Source organism: Nerophis lumbriciformis, linkage group LG14 (assembly GCF_033978685.3).
Source record: "Nerophis lumbriciformis linkage group LG14, RoL_Nlum_v2.1, whole genome shotgun sequence".
NCBI lineage: Eukaryota > Metazoa > Chordata > Actinopteri > Syngnathiformes > Syngnathidae > Nerophis > Nerophis lumbriciformis.
In genome coordinates this window covers 19,772,645-19,792,655 of record NC_084561.2, presented here as the reverse complement: position 1 = coordinate 19,792,655, position 20,011 = coordinate 19,772,645, and the positions used below count along the sequence as shown (strand labels likewise).

Here is a 20,011-nt window from a genome sequence, read left to right as displayed (position 1 = left end):
ATTTATGGAGTACATTAAGCAAATAAATCAAACCATGTACTAAAATGGTCCACTCTAAGAAACTGTTCAAACTCAAAGTGTTTACAAAGTACAAAGAAGAAGAATCCTGAAAAAATCTTCAATGTTATTACAAAAGGAGAAAAACGTATTGATCTCAAAGGATAAATAAACACATCAGTGACTTTTCGAGGGGGTTTTATCAGTCGTTTTACTGCCGTGTTACAGACACCGTTTCGGAAACATTTAAGGTATGTAAATAAACATTCACATAATCTTTCTATGTAAGTATCTAATTTCACAACGTAGCAGTATATATTTGCGGCTTATAGTACGGTGCGGCTAATATATGAAAACAACATTTTTCTTCTAAAATTTAGTGGGTGCAGCTCATAGTTCAGACAATACGGTCATTATAAATTTAATATTTTCATAGATAGAGCATAACAAACCTGTTTACGACCTAAATAACATTATGAGAGCCCTTTAGATAACATAACACCCTTTAATCACCTTTACACTTCTTTCATCCTATATAGCAGGAGTGTCAAACTCAAATACAGAGTGGGCCAAAATTTAAAACTGAACAAAGCCGCGGGCCAAGGTTGAACAAATTAACCTTTTAATAGGGACCCAAACAAGTTTTGCATTGAATATTGAACAAGCAAGGCTTATATAACTTTATAGTGACATGCACAATCGAGTTTCAAATAATAATAATTCAAAAATATCAATGGCATATCAAATAACATTTAAATAAAAATTTAATGCCTCTTTTCTATTTGCAGCCTTCCGAGGCAAATATCAAAATAAACTTTTTCCACAGGCTAATAATACATTTGAAAATAAAATAACAATAATGAATGAATCAAACATTCAAGCCTTGAAGTAGCAAGAGAAAGTGCATGAATAAAACGTTAATTATTGCTCAGTTTGCTACACTGATTTGCTTTAACACTAAATATGGAACAAGCAACGCTTATATAACTTAATAGTGCGAAATCAACTTTAAAAAAACAACCGAAAAAAGATCAATGGTATATTAAATAAAATTTAAATAAAAAATGGTATGCCTCTTTTCTATTTGCAGCCTTCTGAAGTAAATATCAACATTAACTTGGTGGGCGTGGGCGGGGTTTGGTGGTAGCGGAGGGTGTATATTGTAGCGTCCCGGAAGAGTTAGTGCTGCAAGGGGTTCTGGGTATTTTTTAAGTTGTGTTTATGTTGTGTTACGGTGCGGATGTTCTACCGAAATGTGTTTGTCATTCTTGTTTGGTGTGGGTTCACAGTGTGGCACATATTTGTAACAGTGTTAAAGTTGTTTATACGGCCACCCTCAGTGTGACCTGTATGGCTGTTGATCAAGTATGCTTTGCATTCAGTTATGTGTGTGTAAAAGCTGCATGTAATATGTGGCTGGGCCACATATTACATGATTGATATTGTTTGTATGGAGGAAAAGCTGATGTGACGACAGATTGTAGAAGACGTTGAAGGCAGTGCCTTTAAGTCACGCCCCCAATAATGTTGACCGGGGGAAATTCGGGAGAAAGGTTGCCCCGGGAGATTTTCGGGAGGGGCACTGAAATTCGGGAGTCTCCCGGGAAAATCGGGAGGGTTGGCAAGTATGAGTATTAGCGCTGAATGCGGTGTTACAGTGGCACAGCCGCTGTATAATACCGGCGGGCCAGCTCTAATGTTAATTTGATATCGCCTCAAGGGCCAAATGAAATTACACGGCGGGCCAGAGTTTGACACCCATGCTATATAGTGATGCTGCCTGCAGCTAAGCCAAGCAAAATACTATTACATTACTATAAATATTATTGTAATATTGATCTGTTTAGTTTATTTAGCTATTTAAAAAAATAAATAAATAAATATCAGCGATGTGGTAAAATATTCAAAGCGCATTGTGGCAAGAGACATTAGATATCGTTCAAACATGGTATTGTTGATAAAAATGTTTTAAGGATTTCTGATTATATCGGTCAACCGATCATTGGCATGAAAATTATATATTGAATCATAGTATTTTTTGGGCTGATAATGATATCAGATATGTATAAATCGGTATATAAAATGTGTTTTTGTTTTAAAATTCTTATCATAATCACAACAATTAAAATAACAAAATCCTTCAATGACTTGAAAAATGTCATTGAATTCAGCATGGTTATCTGCAAAACTCGCTCTGTGTTTGCATAGGATTGTATCAACACCAGAGTTTGCAGTATCACCCAACCCTGGAGTGCACACATTATGAGAGGTGTACTGGCTGGTCCACCAATATTACAGGACACTTAGGATTTAGTGTCACCATGGCAATGACGGCTTTTCAACATTTTGATAATGTGGCTGTGTTTTTGGTACGATTACTACCATAGTGTCACTTTTTCCAGCAGGATTGCTTTTTAAGAAGCCTCTTGAAGAAGTGGAGTGATAGTAGTGACCATTAATGAAAACTTTCCTGCAGCAAAGTAAAAAAAAGGCTAAGTCAAAATCCTTTATGAATGCACTCTGGGAAAAAGAGTAAACTTGGGAAGCAAAAGCGAGCCCTGTTGAGTGCATTCTAACAAAAGCAGACAAAAGAAAAGAAAATCTACCTTGAGTCTGTGAATAGCCTCTTCTCTCTCCCTCTCCAGCTGCCCCACGTCTGTTGTCTTGCTCTGTAGACTGTGTATCTCCTGAAAACACACCACCTTGTCACAGAGGGATACCCAATCACTGTTGTTGTTAACCTTGCTGTCTTTTTACGCCAAATTGTTGTGCTCGGAGTAGTAAGGAATAAAAGTAGCCCAGTCAGCACAGTTCCAAGGAACACTTTCCAACATGACCTTGCATAAATCAAAAAGTAAAGTAGACCTTGTTTGACATGGTAATGTTAACTATATACCACAGCCTCTAGGTGGCGTTTCACTCCTTCTGCTATGAGCAAACAGATGGCTTTAAGGAAAATTCTGCAAATTAGTTTTGTCTCTGGCAAAGCTTTTGAAATAGCAAATCGTTATTATATACTTCCACTTCCTTCGTTCTTTGAGGATTTATCTGATCCCAAATGACATGTTAGATTTTGTTCAGTATTAAAGAGTGCAGCAGTTCCAGGGAACAGATATGTAAACATCGCAAGGCTTTGCTCCGAGTGTTGCGGACGAAGGTACATCTTGCAGTAGCGAAAAAAACAAAACCGAACCGTTAAGGCGCTGGGATAAGAAGGACAAAATCTGGATTTCCCAGCAAAAAATGGACGTTTCGAAAGCTAAGCAGAAGAGATGTATTGAAAGCGACCAACACTGCACGGAGAAGAGAAAAGGAAGAAGGAGTGTGGCCTCTGAGCGCTGCAGTGAAAACAAAAGAAAACTTTTCTCAACGGGCTGGTGCTTTTGTAGTGGTTATAACTATTTACTTTTCTAATTATTTATTGTTTTCAATACTAAATACTGGTATCATATTTGTACATATTGTATCTGTTGATGTAGTTATATTGTAAAATAGACCGATACTAATAAAAAGAGCCGATACGATCTATGTCAAAATGCCAAATATCTGCGCCAATAATGTCCCGGCCAACAAATCGGTTTATCTCTATTTATTAATCTTCTTGGTAATTTCCTGTTAATAGCTGCTTACTTTCTTTTGTAATGTGGTTAAATCTACACTTTTTAAACCTTACTAAGCACTTATTTCTTCTGTTGTTTAAAGCTAACTTAGCGGTTAGCTAAGCTATTAGCATGCCTAATTCTGGCTTGCTCTCTGTGTTTTACATGTTTAGTCTCGTCCTCCATTGATAATAATACGTGATACTTAAGATACTTAAGAAACAATTCAGGTTATCTATATTTATTAATCTACTTGGTAATTTCCTGTTAATAGCTGCTTACTTTCTTTTGTAATGTGGTTAAATCTACACTTTTTAAAATTTACTAAGCACTTATTTCTTCTGTTGTTTAAAGCTAATTTAACGGTTAGCTAAGCTATTAGCATGCCTAATTCTGGCTTGCTCTCGGTGTGTTACATGTTTAGTCTCGTCCTCCATTGATAATAATACTCGATACTTAAGATACTAAGAAATAAATGATAAATGATAAATGGGTTGTACTTGTATAGCGCTTTTCTACCTTCAAGGTACTCAAAGCGCTTTGACACTACTTCCACATTTACCCATTCACACACTGATGGAGGGAGCTGCCATGCAAGGCGCTAACCAGCACCCATCGGGAGCAAGGGTGAAGTGTCTTGCTCAGGACACAACGGACATGACGAGGTTGGTACTAGGTGGGGATTGAACCAGTGACCCTCGGGTTGCGCACGGCCACTCTTCCACTGCGCCACGCAGTATCACATTTTAACTTTGTGACTAAATTAGTTTACTACTTCTACCAGCGGCCCTGAGCTATGGTGGGTCTTACGTCATAAGTGTGATTGTTTTATCTTTTGACACTGATAAGTTTCCCAGGAAATGGTCAGAGACACTTCTGCCTGCTTACAGGAAGTTGATCTTTGTGTTTGTTGTGCTGTCATTTTTGTGTCTGCCCGGCTATTGTAGTTAGTGTTCTTTCTAGTGTGATTCGATATTGCCAATTGCCATAGTATATTTTATGATTAGCCACCCAGTGTGGGCGAGCCGCAATTACACTAAATTGCGGGCCAAGAGTTTGAGACCCCTGGGCTAGACCGTAACTCAGATTCTATCTGTTCCATCGATTGTCTTTCATTAGCATTCATTAGTGGTGAAGACCTAAACTGTTTATAATTTCAAACACTTTTAATAATTGTATGAGGCATATTTTTGAACATAATGAAGAGAGCCGCAGTATTAAGAGTCTGAGGTCTCAGGGGCCGGACAAAAACATTTAAATGTTTCTTTAGAAAGTGCCTTTGCGGGTTATATTCCTTTAAACACATCAGCTTTCACACTGCACTGTCAATAGATTCATTATTCTGCCCTTGCCACTCATTTCCAGTGTGTGCATCTCGACAGATAGTTAACAGCATGAAGAAACAGAAGCTATGTTGATTGATGTTTCTTCTTTTGAATTATTTTTATTTCTCAGTTGTATTTCTTTATATGTCTTCCTTTAGTTAGGTTTATAAGAATGAAAATATAAACATTACAAACGTATAAAGTCCATTGTGTATTTTACATAAATAAAATAGAAAGTTTAGTGTTAATACACACAGCAAACATTGCACACACGTGGTTTAACACAATTAAACCTAAGGTATAGCTGTATCGCTCTCTGCTGGTCAAATTCAGCGCTGCATGTATTTAACCAGTTTTGATCGCCAGAGTTAAACAGCCAAAAACAACACAACCACGAATACAAAATACATCCCAAAGTCAGCAATTTCAATACATTCATACTTTGTTGTCCAGTCGCCGTTAAAAGTCTGATTTTCGAGATTTATAAAAAAAAATGTTCAGGGTCAATAGTGCCATCTTCTTCTACTCACCCACCGCTGCTTCACTGTAACACATATGCTTGCTATGTCCCCCTGCAGGGTGGTGAGAGTATTGCATACATGAGCAACCCTGTTTTGAATGGTTTCATCAAGCCTATTTGGTTGTTCAGCGGGCCAAATGAAAAGCTTTGGCGTGCCAGATGTGGCCCGCAAGCCACCAGTTGAATTGATCAGTTGTAGAACTTAACGTGTCAAAAAAAGGCATTTTCATAGTTGCATCCATTATTTGTGATTTTTTTCCGCTGACTACTGTGATACCATAATAAAGTAAAAAATCTAATAAATAAAGGCAGAGTGATACAATAATAATTATGGGACAAAACTATTTTGCGAGAATTAATAGAGAGATAAAATACATTTTAATCTAACACGATTAAAGTCGTAAATATTGCAAGAATAAGCGCACCCTAGCATTAAACTGAGGGTTGGTGAAAATAATGAAATGTTTTAGTGCCTCAATATGCATCATCACAAGTACTTTAATTTGACACTTGGGAGAAAGAACAACACAGACTGAAATCACCTTTTCTGTCGACTTTGTTTCATAGAAGTCTAAACAAACATAAAATGTGATTCTGTAATAAATATAAGACAGGTCTGTCTCTTAAAAAAGCCCCTAAAGAAGCCTCTTCTGTTTTTATGTCTCATATTGTTACTTTTTTCCTGTAATAACATTTTTATAGTTATAAACCTTTCCATTTCCCGGGATGCTTATTCTTTTTAATTTGCATCCAGTAAACAAAACCTTTTTTTAAATAGACGTTCAAGTCAAATATTCCAATGTGGTTGTCGGTCTGCTCATTAATATTATAGAATCAGTCACATGATTGAAACAAGGTTTTTCAACATGCGTATGTAAATCTTTCATTATCTCCGGACTTCATTTTGTTGTGTTTAGTAACCAGACACAAAAGCACAGCTTAACTGAATCAACTACTACAATAATGCTATTTAGCTGGAACTTCCACCATTTAAATTCCAATTAAGAGCAGCTATAGTTGCTACTGGGGGGATTTTGTATCTTATACCTGCTCCTTGATGCTCAGCAGGGTTTCCAGCTCTTCCAGTGAGCGGCTGAGCTCCTCGCTATCAGCGTGAGCAGCAGCGGGATGGCCAAGCTGTGCCTCCAACTCTGCCACCTAGAACACAAAACGTCAATACTTCGGAGAAGAACAAATACATTCTCTTTTACTTTCATTACTGACATGTTGCACAATGTACAGAGTGTTTACAATATCAATACAAGCACTTTAGGATGCTTAATGGAGTGTCCAATCAGCAGAAATCTGAACCTAATGATGACTTAATTAAGTGGGCTAGATCATTTGTCTTCCCCAGCTAAGGGTCACCTTTTGAGGTGGAAAAACTATAACAAGTCCACAACCTCGCATCCACGACCTATGCAGGCACAGAATGATGACTCAGCCACACAGACGCTGCGTTTTAAACTTGCAAAAAAAGGTGCAATGAAACCAGACTTATGATCAATAAGCTTCACAATAATTTTGTAACTGTGTCCTCACTTTATTTCTTATTCATATGTGCAGGGTGGCACTTGGTTTGAAATTGAAAGTAAAAATTCCCGTGGATAATTTTATTTTGGCAAACCGCAATACAGTGGAACCTCGGTTTACGGACTTAATTTGTTCTTGAACATGGTTCCTAAATACAAAAGTTTGTATAGTAAATCAGAGTTGCCCTTAAGAAACAATGTAAATATGAATAATGGGTTCCAGCCTCGACAAAAGTCACTTTTTTAGTGAAGGTTTGGACACTTTGAACACAATATAAAGTGATATACAGTAGTGTATATCAAACCAACTTAGCAAGGAGGTAATGAATTGTGGATGGATTTCTATGTAATGAAAATGTCAAAACAACAACGCTGGTATGTTGACTTTTTCAAGCTCTTATTGAGTTAGAAAAACGGACTTGTCAAAAGGCAAAAAAACAAAGAAAGGGCACCCATGCCGGTGTGTTGATATGTGGATTCTCCTACACAGCAAGTGGAAGGCTCAGCCTCCCCAACAATGTTTCGCCCTCCTTTCTTGCCTGTAGGCGCCTGAATGTAGCGTTCGTCTACAGAGACATAGTTTGCAAACAGAGGCATATTTGGCGCGATCTAAAAGTGTGTACATTGAAAAGTTTGCATATAAAGGGGTTCATAAATCGGGGTTCCACTGAAAATACATTTGCACCGCCACAAATAGATTTGGTACTACCTTTTTGCACTTGCTCATAAACACATTATAAAAGGACTGTCTATGAGTGTAGCTTGTCATTACTACTTTGTAAAATAGGTGGCGGTATGCATCCTCACTCCGCTTTTTAACACATATCATAAGCACCTGGTCCCTATTCCTTCATGTGCGTAAATTTTTTTTTTTAAAAGTGCGCAATTGCGCGGACTCTGGCAGCGCTGCATTTTCCCCCTCGACTTAAGTCTGTCAGTGCGCGCCTTCATCTTAGATGTGCGCTTTGATTGGAGCGTCACTTAAATGTGGGCGTTCCCTGTCAAATCTGTCCTACTGTGTTCTCTCATCGACAAAATTTGCTCGACTATATATTGACTTACAAATTATTGCAAATTAACCACTGATGTAATGATAATACATAATAATAATGCAAGTATTGTAGCGGGGCCTAAAGTGTTCTCATCACCAGATTGAGGATTGGTGGACAGGCTGTGTGTGACCACACATAAGGGGAGACACTTACGGATTAAAGTGGTTGTTCAAGGAAGTCTGATAATAAACTCAACGGCTCAGAACTACTGCTCTCTCGCCTCATTATCTCGACTCCCACAATGGTGACCCTGACGTTTATTGGACATCTTTAACGCTGCTAGTCCTGTTATCTCTGATGGCTCAGCTCTATTACAACAGCTAGTAGCGGCTCCTGCTGAGTTTGCTGTTCCAGTGAAACTTCCAGACTTCTGGCAACACGATCCCGAGTCCTGGTTGCAGCATTTGGAAGCCCAGTTTTGGCTTTGAGGGATTACGACGGATGAGACACGGTACTACCATTTTGTCTCTGCTCTGGACGCTTAGACTACGTAGCGAGTTAGGGCCGTGCAGAGGAATCCTCCGGCTGCAGACAAACACGGTGCGTTAAGACTTTATTGCTGAGGCCGTACCAGAGCGAGCTGATCGCCTCCTGTCTCTCAACGGCCTGGGGGACAGCAAGCCTACCTAATGGAAAAAATGCTCGCTTTACTCTGTTACGGGGCATCGTTTCTGTTTGTGCAGCTGTTTTTCAGTCAGCTTCCGCCTCCGGTACGCACGGCACTGGCCAACTCGCCGCTAGTCGCCACAAGGGCCTACTGTTGTTTAACTAAGGATGCAGAAAGGATTCTTCTGGCCGCTTGCCAGTACAACGTTTAAGCCTGCTCCCCGCACTTGCCTGGAAGGCACCGTAGGAGCTCGATGCTGGCGCTGTGGCTGCAGTGTCGGACCGTCGCCGCAGGGAGGCAGAGTTTTGCTTCTACCACCGCCGTTTTGGGACCAAGGTGCATGCCCCCCAGGGCCGATGCTCAGTGGCAGCAGTGAGCACGGGTAGAGCGGAGAAGCTGCGGCTTGTTACCTACAGCTTATCGGGCCGCCGGTGGCTGGAGGACTGCCACAGGCCCCTGCTGGGCACCGCCCATGGGACCAGCATTCGCATTTCCTGCCCATGATCTCGCTTCAAGGGCCATCAAGGCAGTGGTGCCTGTCCCCATGCACCACTGTTTGCCCCGTTTCCATATGCCCAAGAACCAACCTTGCGGCAAAGTTTGTGTTCCTCCTTCAGAATAGTCATTGCTCCCCACTCCAGCTTCCTTACGACGTCCCCTTTCAGGTGGTGAAGACAGGGCTCAAAAACTTTGTCATAGACTTTGGCAGTCGGCATGAGTCGATTGGATAAAGCCTGCCCATCTGCACTCCCACCTCATCGGCGCCGGCCTCCTGCTGTTCTGGACCCTGTTCCCTCATTTGACATACAGTCTGGATTTCCCGCTGTTCCGGCCCAGGCTCGCCGCCGTCGAGGTCGGCCCCCAAGAGCGACAATGTCTGTGACCATTGCGGATTAGCCGCTATGGGCGTCCTATTAGACCACCGAGAAAGGCCTGATTTAGTGGTTTCTGTGGGGTTTCTTTGGTTTGTTTTTTCTCTTTGAAGTGAGTTTTTTATTTGTGCCAAATCTGGTGTTTCGGGGTGTTTAACAGGGCACTACATTTGGTAGTTAGGCCTGGGCCGATAATCGATAAGTCAATTAACAGACGATAAATGAAAATTAAAGTCGGAAAGTTTTCCAGCGTCGATAAATCGCTATGTTATTATTATTTGTTTTATTTAACGTGGAGATTGAAACGTTTTCATTCCAATTACAATGTTAAAATACACAAGAAATAACATTTATTGCATTTGAAAGGATATACCGTATTTTTCGGAGTATAAGTCGCTCCGGAGTATAAGTCGCACCGGCCGAAAATGCATAATAAAGAAGGAAAAAAACATACATAAGTCGCACTGGAGTATAAGTTGCATTTTTTGGGGAAATTTATTTGATAAAACCCAACACCAAGAATAGACATTTGAAAGGCAATTTAAAATAAATAAAGAATAGTGAACAACAGGCTGAATAAGTGTACGTGATATGAGGCATAAATAACCAACTGAGAACGTGCCTGGTATGTTAACGTAACATATTATGGTAAGAGTCATTCAAATAACTATAACATATAGAACATGCTATACGTTTACCAAACAATCTCTCACTCCTAATCGCTAAATCCTATGAAATCTTATACGTCTAGTCTCTTACGTGAATGAGCTAAATAATATTATTTCATATTTTACGGTAATGTGTTAATAATTTCACACATAAGTCGCTCCTGAGTATAAGTCGCACCCCAACTATGAAAAAACTGCGACTTATAGTTCGAAAAATACGGTACATGCATTATTATTATGTATTATCATTACATCAATGGTTAAATTGGTCTCATAAAAATAATGGCAATAATATCCTTTATCAGCAATAATTATTTTTTATCGGCCTAGGCCTAGTTCTAATCACCAGATTGGGGATTGGTGGATAGGCCGTATGGGACCACATATATGGGGAGATATTTCCGGGGGAAAGTGGTTGTTCAAGGAAGTCTGATAATAAACTCACCGGCTCAGAACTATTAGTCTCTTGCCTCATTATCTCGACTCCCACAGTATACCCTTTCTAATGCAATAAACTTGTATTTCTCATATATTTTAACAATGTAATTGTAATGTAAAGGTTTAAATATCAAGTTAAATAAAACAAACAAAAAAATAAATACAAATAAAGTATACTCTGTCAAAAATCAATAAAATAGGTACTGTCTTTGTTCAGGAGTCGTAGGGGATCCTCAAATATACACAACCAAAAATAATAAATAAAATGGCTAAATAAAGATATTTTGACCCCAAAAAATAAAAAAAATTACTCCTCTCTGAGCTGCCACCTTGTCCCAATGATCCTAGGAGCTATGTTGTCCGGGGGCTCCCATGCCCCCTGGTAGGGTCTCCCAAGACAAACAGGTCCTAGGTGACGGATCAGACAAAGAACAGCTCGAAGACCTCAAAGACCTCTATGGAAATGCAAAAAACAGAGACTTTGATTTCCCTCGCCCGGACGCGGGTCACCGGGGCCCCCCTCTGGAGCCAGGCCCGGAGTGTGGGCACGATGGCAAGCGCCTGGTGGCCGGGCCTGTCCCCATGGGGCCCGGCCGGGCACAGCCCGAAGAGGCAACGTGGGTCCCCCCTCCAATGGGCTCACCACTCATGGGAGGGGCCCTCGAGGTCGGGTGCGTTGTGAGCTGGGCAAAAGCCAAAGGCAGGGCACTTGGCGATCCGATCCTCGGCTACATAAGCTAGCTCTTGGGACGTGGAATGTCACCTCGCTGGGGGGGGGGAAGGAGCCTGAGCTAGTGCGCGAGGTGGAGAAGTTCCGGCTGGATATAGTCGGACTCGGGAAGTCCTGTGGGGAGTGCTCAGAGAGTATGGGGTATCGGACTGTCTGATTGTGGCAGTCCGCTCCCTGTACGATCAGTGGCAGAGCTTGGTCCGCATTGCCGGCAGTAAGTCGGACACGTTTCCAGTGAGGGTTGGACTCAGCCAAGGCTGCCCTTTGTCACCGATTTTGTTCATAACTTTTATGGACAGAATTTCTAGGCGCAGTCAAGGTGTTGAGGGGATCTGGTTTGGTGGCTGCAGGATTAGGTCTCTGCATTTTGCAGATGATGTGGTCCTGATGGCTTCATCTGGCCAGGATCTTCAGCTCTCACTGGATCGGTTCGCAGCACAGTGTGAAGCGACCGGGATGAGAATCAGCACCTCCAAGTCCGAGTACATGGTTCTCGCCCGGAAAAGTGTGGAGTGCCATCTCCGGGTTGGGGAGGAGACCCTGCCCCAAGTGGAGGAGTTCAAGTACCTCGGAGCCTTGTTCACGAGTGAGGGAAGAGTGGATCATGAGATCGACAGGCGAATCGGTGTGGCGTCTTCAGTAATGCGGACGCTGTATCGATCCGTTGTGGTGAAGAAGGAGCTGAGCCGGATGGCAAAGCTCTCAATTTACCGGTCGATCTACGTTCCCATCCTCACCTATGGTCATGAGCTATGGGTTATGACCGAAAGGACAAGATGTCGGGTACAAGCGGCCGAAATGAGTTTCCTCCGCCGGGTGGCGGGGCTCTCCCTTAGAGATAGGGTGAGAAGCTCTGCCATCCGGACCGAGCTCAAAGTAAAGCCCCTGCTCTTCCACATCGAGAGGAGCCAGATGAGGTGGTTCGGGCATCTGGTCAGGATGTCACCCGAAGGCCTCCCTAGGGAGGTGTTTAGGGCACATCCGACTGGTAGGAGGCCACGGGGAAGACCAAGGACACGTTGGGTAAACTATGTCTCCCGGCTGGCCTGGGAACGCCTCGGGATCCCCCGGGAAGAGCTGGACGAAGTGGCTGGGGAGAGGAAAGTATGGGCTTCCCTGCTTAGGCTGCTGCCCCCACGACCCGACCTCGGATAAGCGGAAAAAGATGGATGGATGGATGGATGAATGACCAAAATTATCAGAGTTATTATTGTTGTGGTACTGTTTAGTGTGCTCAAAAAGTAATTATCCACTTGCGAAAATGTGTATTTCTTTTAATAACTAAAATAAATAGACACACAATATACTTTCTTGGCAGAGAAAACATAAAATTTTGTTCTGGCATATTATTTTTGTGTGTTTAAATATTTTTATCTTCCTCCATTTTATTTTGTAAACGTTTTTGAATGTTTTTAAATTGCGTGATCAGTTCTTTTAACTTCCCGTTGAACAGAGTCCGTGTCTCTGTTTTAACTAGACAGTATTGAGTTTATATCGAAAACTTTGTGCAAAGACAGCACAGCCTTTGTGTTCAATGTGAAAACTGTACCTTAGTTCTTTAGATAGTAATGTGTGCATATAAGTTTAGATTGGGGAATGACGTTCGCTCACTGCAGGTGTGTTTCTACTCGTATACATTTTTCATTCATCGCTCCAGGCAGGGTTTCTAAAATATAACAAACAGTTCATAATTACTAAACCGTCCCATGTGTGATGTCTGTACGAGTGTTTTAATGCATATTTGTGCGTGCTATCGCAACGTAATGAAGCTAGCGTCGTTAGCATTAGCTATGATCTAGCTATTAAGGGACGGCGTGGCGCAGTTGGGAGAGTGGCCGTGCCAGCATCCTGAGGGTTCCTGGTTCAATCCCCAGCTTCTACCATCCTAGTCACGTCCGTTGTTCACCCTTGCTCCTGATGGGTCGCGCTTTGAGTACCTTGAAGGTAGAAAAGCGCGATACAAGTATAACCCATTTTACCATTATGCTAACGCATTCACGAGTGTCCGTGTTAGTATTATTAACTTACAATGGCATTCTTTAAGTATTGTTTCAGTTTTACAAATTCTTCAGTAAATTCACCAAAATGTCCCTGTGGAGTTATTGAGTCTGTTTGTCTTATTGGAGAGCTAGCTTTCACAGCCAGTGGGTCCATGACCAGCCGTTTTACAGGCACTGTTTGGAAACAATTAAGGTATGTAAATAAACATTTACAAAATATTTTTGTGTAAATAACTCATTGTAAATAACTAATTTCACAACGTATCTGCAGCTTATAGTCCAGTGTGGCTCATATATGGAAAATATTTTTTTCTTCTAAAATTTAATGGGTGAAGCTCATAAACCGGTGCACTCTACCCTCCGTAAAGTACAGTACTTTTTGTCTGTTCCACAAAATTATTAAAATTACATGCATGGCCATTTAAGCGAATTATACGAATGTGTCATTTAGCATGACTTCTAGCGCCTTCTAGGAAAGCCAATAGCTGCTTCAAATAGGATGGGAGTTGATTGAGAGCATCTAATAATAATAATAATAATAATAATAATAATCATAATATTAATGGATTAGATTTATGTAGCGCTTTTCAAGACCCTCATCTGTTTGTGCAGTCATATAAATTGCACACTAAAACAGAATAACAATTAAAAATATATTATGAATATTATAATTGATAATGATCAATCCATCCCGGAGAAAACATAGGTGTCTCCACCAACCTGCCCCCCAATACACGTAACTACAAGCAACTATGGCATTATGCACAAACAGCTGAAAGAAAAAAAGATTTCAGTGGACACAAACAGTCTTTAGCAGCACACGTCACTACACACTACAGACCATTAGAGTACTGCTGGCAGTGGTCACAGCAGTGAAACATCTCATGTGACATTACTGTACAAAACCAGCAGACTATTCTGAAAAAGGAGGCAAAAACTGAGCTCGGTGGTTACTTAACTTAATGGTTGACTGTCTGCTCGGTCATCCGACATGGTTCAACGGCTGCACAGTGAATGCAAAAGCTGATTTTTTAATATTCCTGGGAATTTGCTTGTGTCTCTTTAAAGACAGTGTACTTGTTTACTTGCACGCGTTGGCAGTAATCGGCTTAAAACAGCCATCCAACAAGCTCCCCGGTGTAAGCACAAATGAGCTGTTTTTGCAACCTTTGGGGATTTTTGTTGGATATATATTCCTTGCTGTTTACCTATCTGTGAATTTATAGACTTAAATATAAACTACAAGTCTACCAACTTCATGCATGGATGTGCATTAAAAACACAAGATTGTTCAGAAACAACGTTACATTTCAAGCAATATAAAGATTGATTATAGGCTCCAGCCACCCCCCGCGACCCCGAGAGGGACACGCGGTAGAAAATGGATGGATGGATCTCTTGGTAGGTGCTCGCATGCTAACTATTAGAGTTTTAGCAATTTTACTCATATATAAACTAGGAATGTAACGGCATCAAAATCACACGGTACAATATTATCACGGTATTAGGGCAACGGTACAATTTTATTGTGGTATATGTCCAAAAAAAAAAAAGACTTAAAAATGCAATAGTGTGTAAAATGAAGTTCCAGGAATGTTTAGGATAAACACAGTTACAGTAATTTAACACAAACATAAAACTCACATTTTCTAATGATACTGGGTATAGCTCCACTAATGGACATTGGAGTGTTACTTTCAAAGGCAAAATTTAAGTACTGCGAGAAACATAATTTTATATGGAACTTTATTGTATTATATGTATAGTACATAAGCATAAAACACAGTATATTTAAATATACTAAATGTAAAAAAGGGAATAAATATTCAAAATAATCTAGTTTGGTTACACCATCATGAGCGCAACACAAGGTTGTAAAAGTTTCAACTACAATTCTAAATAAGATGTCAAAAGCAAACTGAAATCAAATACACACAGCTTAAAGATTGATCAATACCTATGTATGATGATTTATCAAAATATAAAAGAAATATACCTGAACAGAACGCTCATGATGGTTACACCAAAAAGTAACGCTATGAATCGCGTTTTTCCAAGTTTTTGGGGCATTTTTATGCTATTTCCAAGCATCTCCTTTTTATTATCGTTGATTTTAAATGGTCCAACTAATGCATTTTATATATGCATGCCCTAGTAAACAAAAAAAAGTCATATTTATTTTGATTGTTACATTTTGAAGTAGTAGTAGTTGTGCAGGTGGGTGCGAATGTACCCATTACCAGAGCTGTACACTACTATTAACATGCATTTTTAAGTGCAAAATACTGTGCAAGGACATCCTCTGTTCCAAGCAAATATTAAAACAAACGTATTTATTATAAAAAATATTATTATATTATATTATTGTCTTCAAAGTGACAATGTAAACATCCAGTGTAAAACAATAATGTTCACTTTATTGTCTTTTAACTTTCACTGTGATATGCAGTGTCCTCCACAGTGGACATGTTTATATCAGTTTGGAAAATGCTGTTTCTCAGAAAAGTTAACCAACAATTTCACTTTTAATGATGTAAATACCTCACAAACTGATGTTTGGCTTCTCTGGCTTGAAATTTATTTTCTGGGTGACAGTTTATGAGGTGGCAACTTGTCCGTATCCTGACTTCCACCTGAGTGCAACTGAATAACATAACCGGCTGGCTCTGTGTCGCCTTGGAAACACGAAAGTGTTCTGCTTTGCAGAACGAAAACTTTTCTTACAGTACATCAGCCAAAGAGGTTATGTTTTCATCGTGGTTTGTTTGTCTGTTTGTTAGCAACATAACTCAAATAGTTATGGATTGATTTTGATGATTTTTTTCAGGAATGGTAAAAAAACAAACAATTCCTCTCATCTGCTACGAAGACACTTCACTTCTTGCTTACAGCATTCCACGCCTCCACCTTGTCGGCCTGTGCTGCGCAGAGGATTCTGGGATACGTAGTTTATTTTCAGAACGGTCCAACGCTAAAGCGCCAGAAACAAAACTACACTCTAAAAGTTTTTTGTTTTATACCGTCATGTGTCACGACATTGTTGTAAAGACTATGAAACCGTAATACCGCAGTATTTACAATACCCTTACACCCCTAATATAAACACTAACATATACATTACATGTCGTAGGAACATTATAAAACTGCCTTGGTACTTTTGGTCTTTCCTCCTATCTGGACAGGTGCTAGCATGCTAATGTTTTTTAATAGCATCGTAGCTAATTCTTGTATGTTGAAACCTAAAATTTATGGATTGTGATACTTGGCGCCATCTTGCAAGTATACCAACGATTCCCATGCTAGTATACTAACGTTAGCATGACAATGTTGCATGTTAGCATGACAATGTTGCATGTTAGCATGACAATGTTGTATGTTAGCATTTAAACTAATTTTATACATTTAAAACCTTAAAATCATGGCTTTTATAACTAGGCACCATCTTGTAGGTATAATAACTGTTTTCATGTCAGCATGCTCACATTTTTTGCTATTATTTTAGTTAATTTTGTACTTTTAAACCTACCGGTACAAATCAAGAATTTCATTACTTGACGCCATATCACAAGTACGATAACTGCTTCCATGATAGCATGCTATTTATGTTATTATTGTAGCATATTATGTACTTTCAAACCTAAATGTCATAGATTACCTTACTTGGTAACATCATGTAAGTATAGTATGCTGACTGATTCTTTTTTAGAATTAATTAGAAAAAAATATGTATTTGAATATTATTAGTCTAACATTAGCATGCAAACTATAACATTTTATACTATTTCTAAATTTCTAGTAGAGATGTCCGATACTATCGGACTTGGCCGATAAATTCTTGAAAATGTAATATCGGAAATGATCGGTATCGGTTTCAAAAAGTAAAATTCATGACTTTTTGAAACACCGCTGTACGGAGTGGTACACGGACGTAGGGAGAAGTACAGAGCGCCAATAAACCTTAAAGGCACTGCCTTTGAGTGCCGGCCCAATCACATAATACCTACGGCTTTTCACACACGCAAGTGAATGCAAAGCATACTTGGTCAACAGCCATACAGGTCCCACTGAGGGTGGCCGTATAAACAACTTTAACACTGTTACAAATATGCACCACACTGTGAACCCACACGAAACAAGAATGACAAACACATTTCGGGAGAACATCCGCACCGTAACACAACATAAAAACAATAGAACAAATACCCAGAACCCCTTGCAGCACTAACTCTTCCGAGACGCTACAATATACACCCCCCGCTACCCCCTCGCCCCCCCAACCCCGCCCACCTCAACCTCCTCATGCTCTCTCAGGGAGAGCATGTCCCAAATTCCAAGCTGCTGTTTTGAGGCATGTTAAAAAAAAATAATGCACTTTGTGACTTCAATAATAAATATGGCAGTGCCATGTTGGCATTTCTTTCCATAACTTGAGTTGATTTATCTTAGAAAACCTTGTTACATTGTTTAATGCATCCAGCGGGGCATCACAACAAAATTAGGCATAATAATGTGTTAATTCCACGACTGTATATATGGGTATCGGTTGATATCGTAATCGGTAATTAAGAGTTGGACAATATCGGAATATCGGCAAAAAAGCCATTATCGGACATCTCTAATTTCTAGTATAAAGGTTACACTTAGAATGGTAATCTCTGTACTTAGGAACCTTTCTGATTAGTGATTACAAACAACTGCACAACTGATTTTTTGATGAAGCTTGTGTATTGGATCTTGTTAGAGTGTACTGGTGTACCTAATGGTCCGGCCAGTGAGTGCACGCATGATCTTATTTGCATGCATAGTTTTATATACATAAACCACAAATCGCATAAATCCATCACTTAACAGTGTGCCATATGACAAATATAGAAACTATGCCCCACCCCCACTCCCACAATGAAGGAAAATGTCAACCTTTCTCCTTGGCGCCTTACAGTGATTTATCATGTTCCTAAAGTGGGGCAAAGATGGGAGAGAGGCTGGACACTATAGAGTGTCATCCCCCACGTCCCCTCCCCTCTACCAAACCCTGGGGGCCTGCTCCATTTCTAGCCACCTGGTTGACTTTGCTGCATTGTGCGCATTGATGTGTGTGCGCTTGTGTATTTAGGCGATAACCCTCAGCTGGACTTGGCCAAAAGCAGTGCCAGCGTGTCATAATTAGTGAGGAGTTTATGCTGAAGGCCAGTTGTTGCATCACTTCAGTCACCTTAAATAAACACTTCTTTCATATTCATTATCAAAAACCTAAATTGGAATAGAAATTATGTTATTTTTGTGATTATCGTGGGACCTTGCATACATACTGTAAGTTAGATCCACTATGGACTGGACTCTCACAATATTTTGCTAGATCCACTCGACGTCCATTGCACCGGTCGCCAAGGAGGGGTCCCCACATCTGCGGTCCCCTCCAAGGTTTCTCATTGCCATCCCATTGGGTCGAGTTCTTTCTTGCCCTGATGTGGGATCTGAGCCGAGGATGTCATTGTGGCTTGTGCAGCTCTTTGAGACACTAGTGATTTAGGGCTATATAAGTAAACTTTGATTGATTGATTGATTGATAAATATTGTGAGGAAAAGGAGTCAGCAGGGGGTCCAATACTTTTTTTCCGCGCTGTGTCTAGCTGTCCATGCAAGTGTGTTAATGGTACTGTGCCCAATAATAAAAAACAAAAATATTCAATGACTTTGCAGGTTCCTTAAAAATGACCAGCACGAATACCAAATACTCTCTCCCTAAATGTGTTATCAAGCGAAAATAAGGTTTTGTAGTTTGCCCACCTGCTCCCTAAGGCGATCGGTCTCTTCCTGGTACTCAGCCAATTGCTGCTTCCACTGCGCCACGCTGCTGTTGGCTTCTTGCAGTGCTGCTACCAGCTTGGCGTTACTGTCTTGTAGAGTGAAGAGCTCTGCCTCCAAGTTGATTTCACACATGGACCTGGGGGAAGAAAATGAAAACACTTGTTTGACTTGACTTTGAAATTTGGAAAACATTTCGGGGGAGGGGGGACATCAGCACACACATGTTTAAGTGCACACCCTGCGGCTGACATCAGAAATCGTCCGCTCAGTCGTTTGCAGACACAGCCTAGAGCAGGGGTGACAAACTCATTTTAGATGGGGGGCCACATGGAGAAAAATCTACTCCCAAGTGGGCCGGACTGGTAAAATCACAGCACGATAATTTAAAAATAAAAACAACTGCAGATTGTTCTCTTTGTTTAAAAATAGAACAAGCACATTCTGAATATGTACAAATCATAATGTTCTTGGTTTTTTTTACACTTACATGTTGTGGTGAATAGTATTCTATATTTGTCGTTATTTATATTTTCTGAATAAATTATGTGATAATGTTCATCAGTCAGCTCATTGGTGTTCATTTTCAATCTATCAATATAAGAAAACAATATCAAAATCAAATTACAGGATGTTATTTATGCAGTTTGATCATGTTCCTCGACTGGTGCACTAACATCATGTGGTTTATTTTGTACATATGTAGCATCGTCTACAAAGATACAAAGAATTGCTATTGCGACATTCAGTGGACACATTTAGAACCAATGTTCCCTCTAATTTTTCATGTGTGTGAGCAAACGCAAAGACTCCCTGAGCATACAGTGGAGCCCATGTGAGCAACATCAGACATGCACACTGTGGCT

General features: G+C 40.2%; 2 protein-coding genes across 2 annotated transcripts in view; one reads left to right on the top strand and one right to left on the bottom strand.

Annotated features, from left to right (window-relative positions):
• Window positions 1-20,011, top strand: part of klhl26 (kelch-like family member 26) — a 150,479-nt gene that overhangs the window by 6,717 nt on the left and 123,751 nt on the right. The gene's annotated exons all lie outside the window — the stretch shown is intronic.
• Window positions 1-20,011, bottom strand: part of LOC133616513 (homer protein homolog 3-like) — a 121,442-nt gene that overhangs the window by 13,672 nt on the left and 87,759 nt on the right. The window contains exons 8-10 of the mRNA XM_072914651.1: window positions 19,128-19,284; window positions 6,489-6,599; window positions 2,604-2,684 (exon numbers count right to left, since the gene is read on the bottom strand). Of these exons, the coding sequence (XP_072770752.1) occupies window positions 2,604-2,684; window positions 6,489-6,599; window positions 19,128-19,284 (349 nt within the window). The remainder of the gene's footprint in view (window positions 1-2,603; window positions 2,685-6,488; window positions 6,600-19,127; window positions 19,285-20,011) is intronic.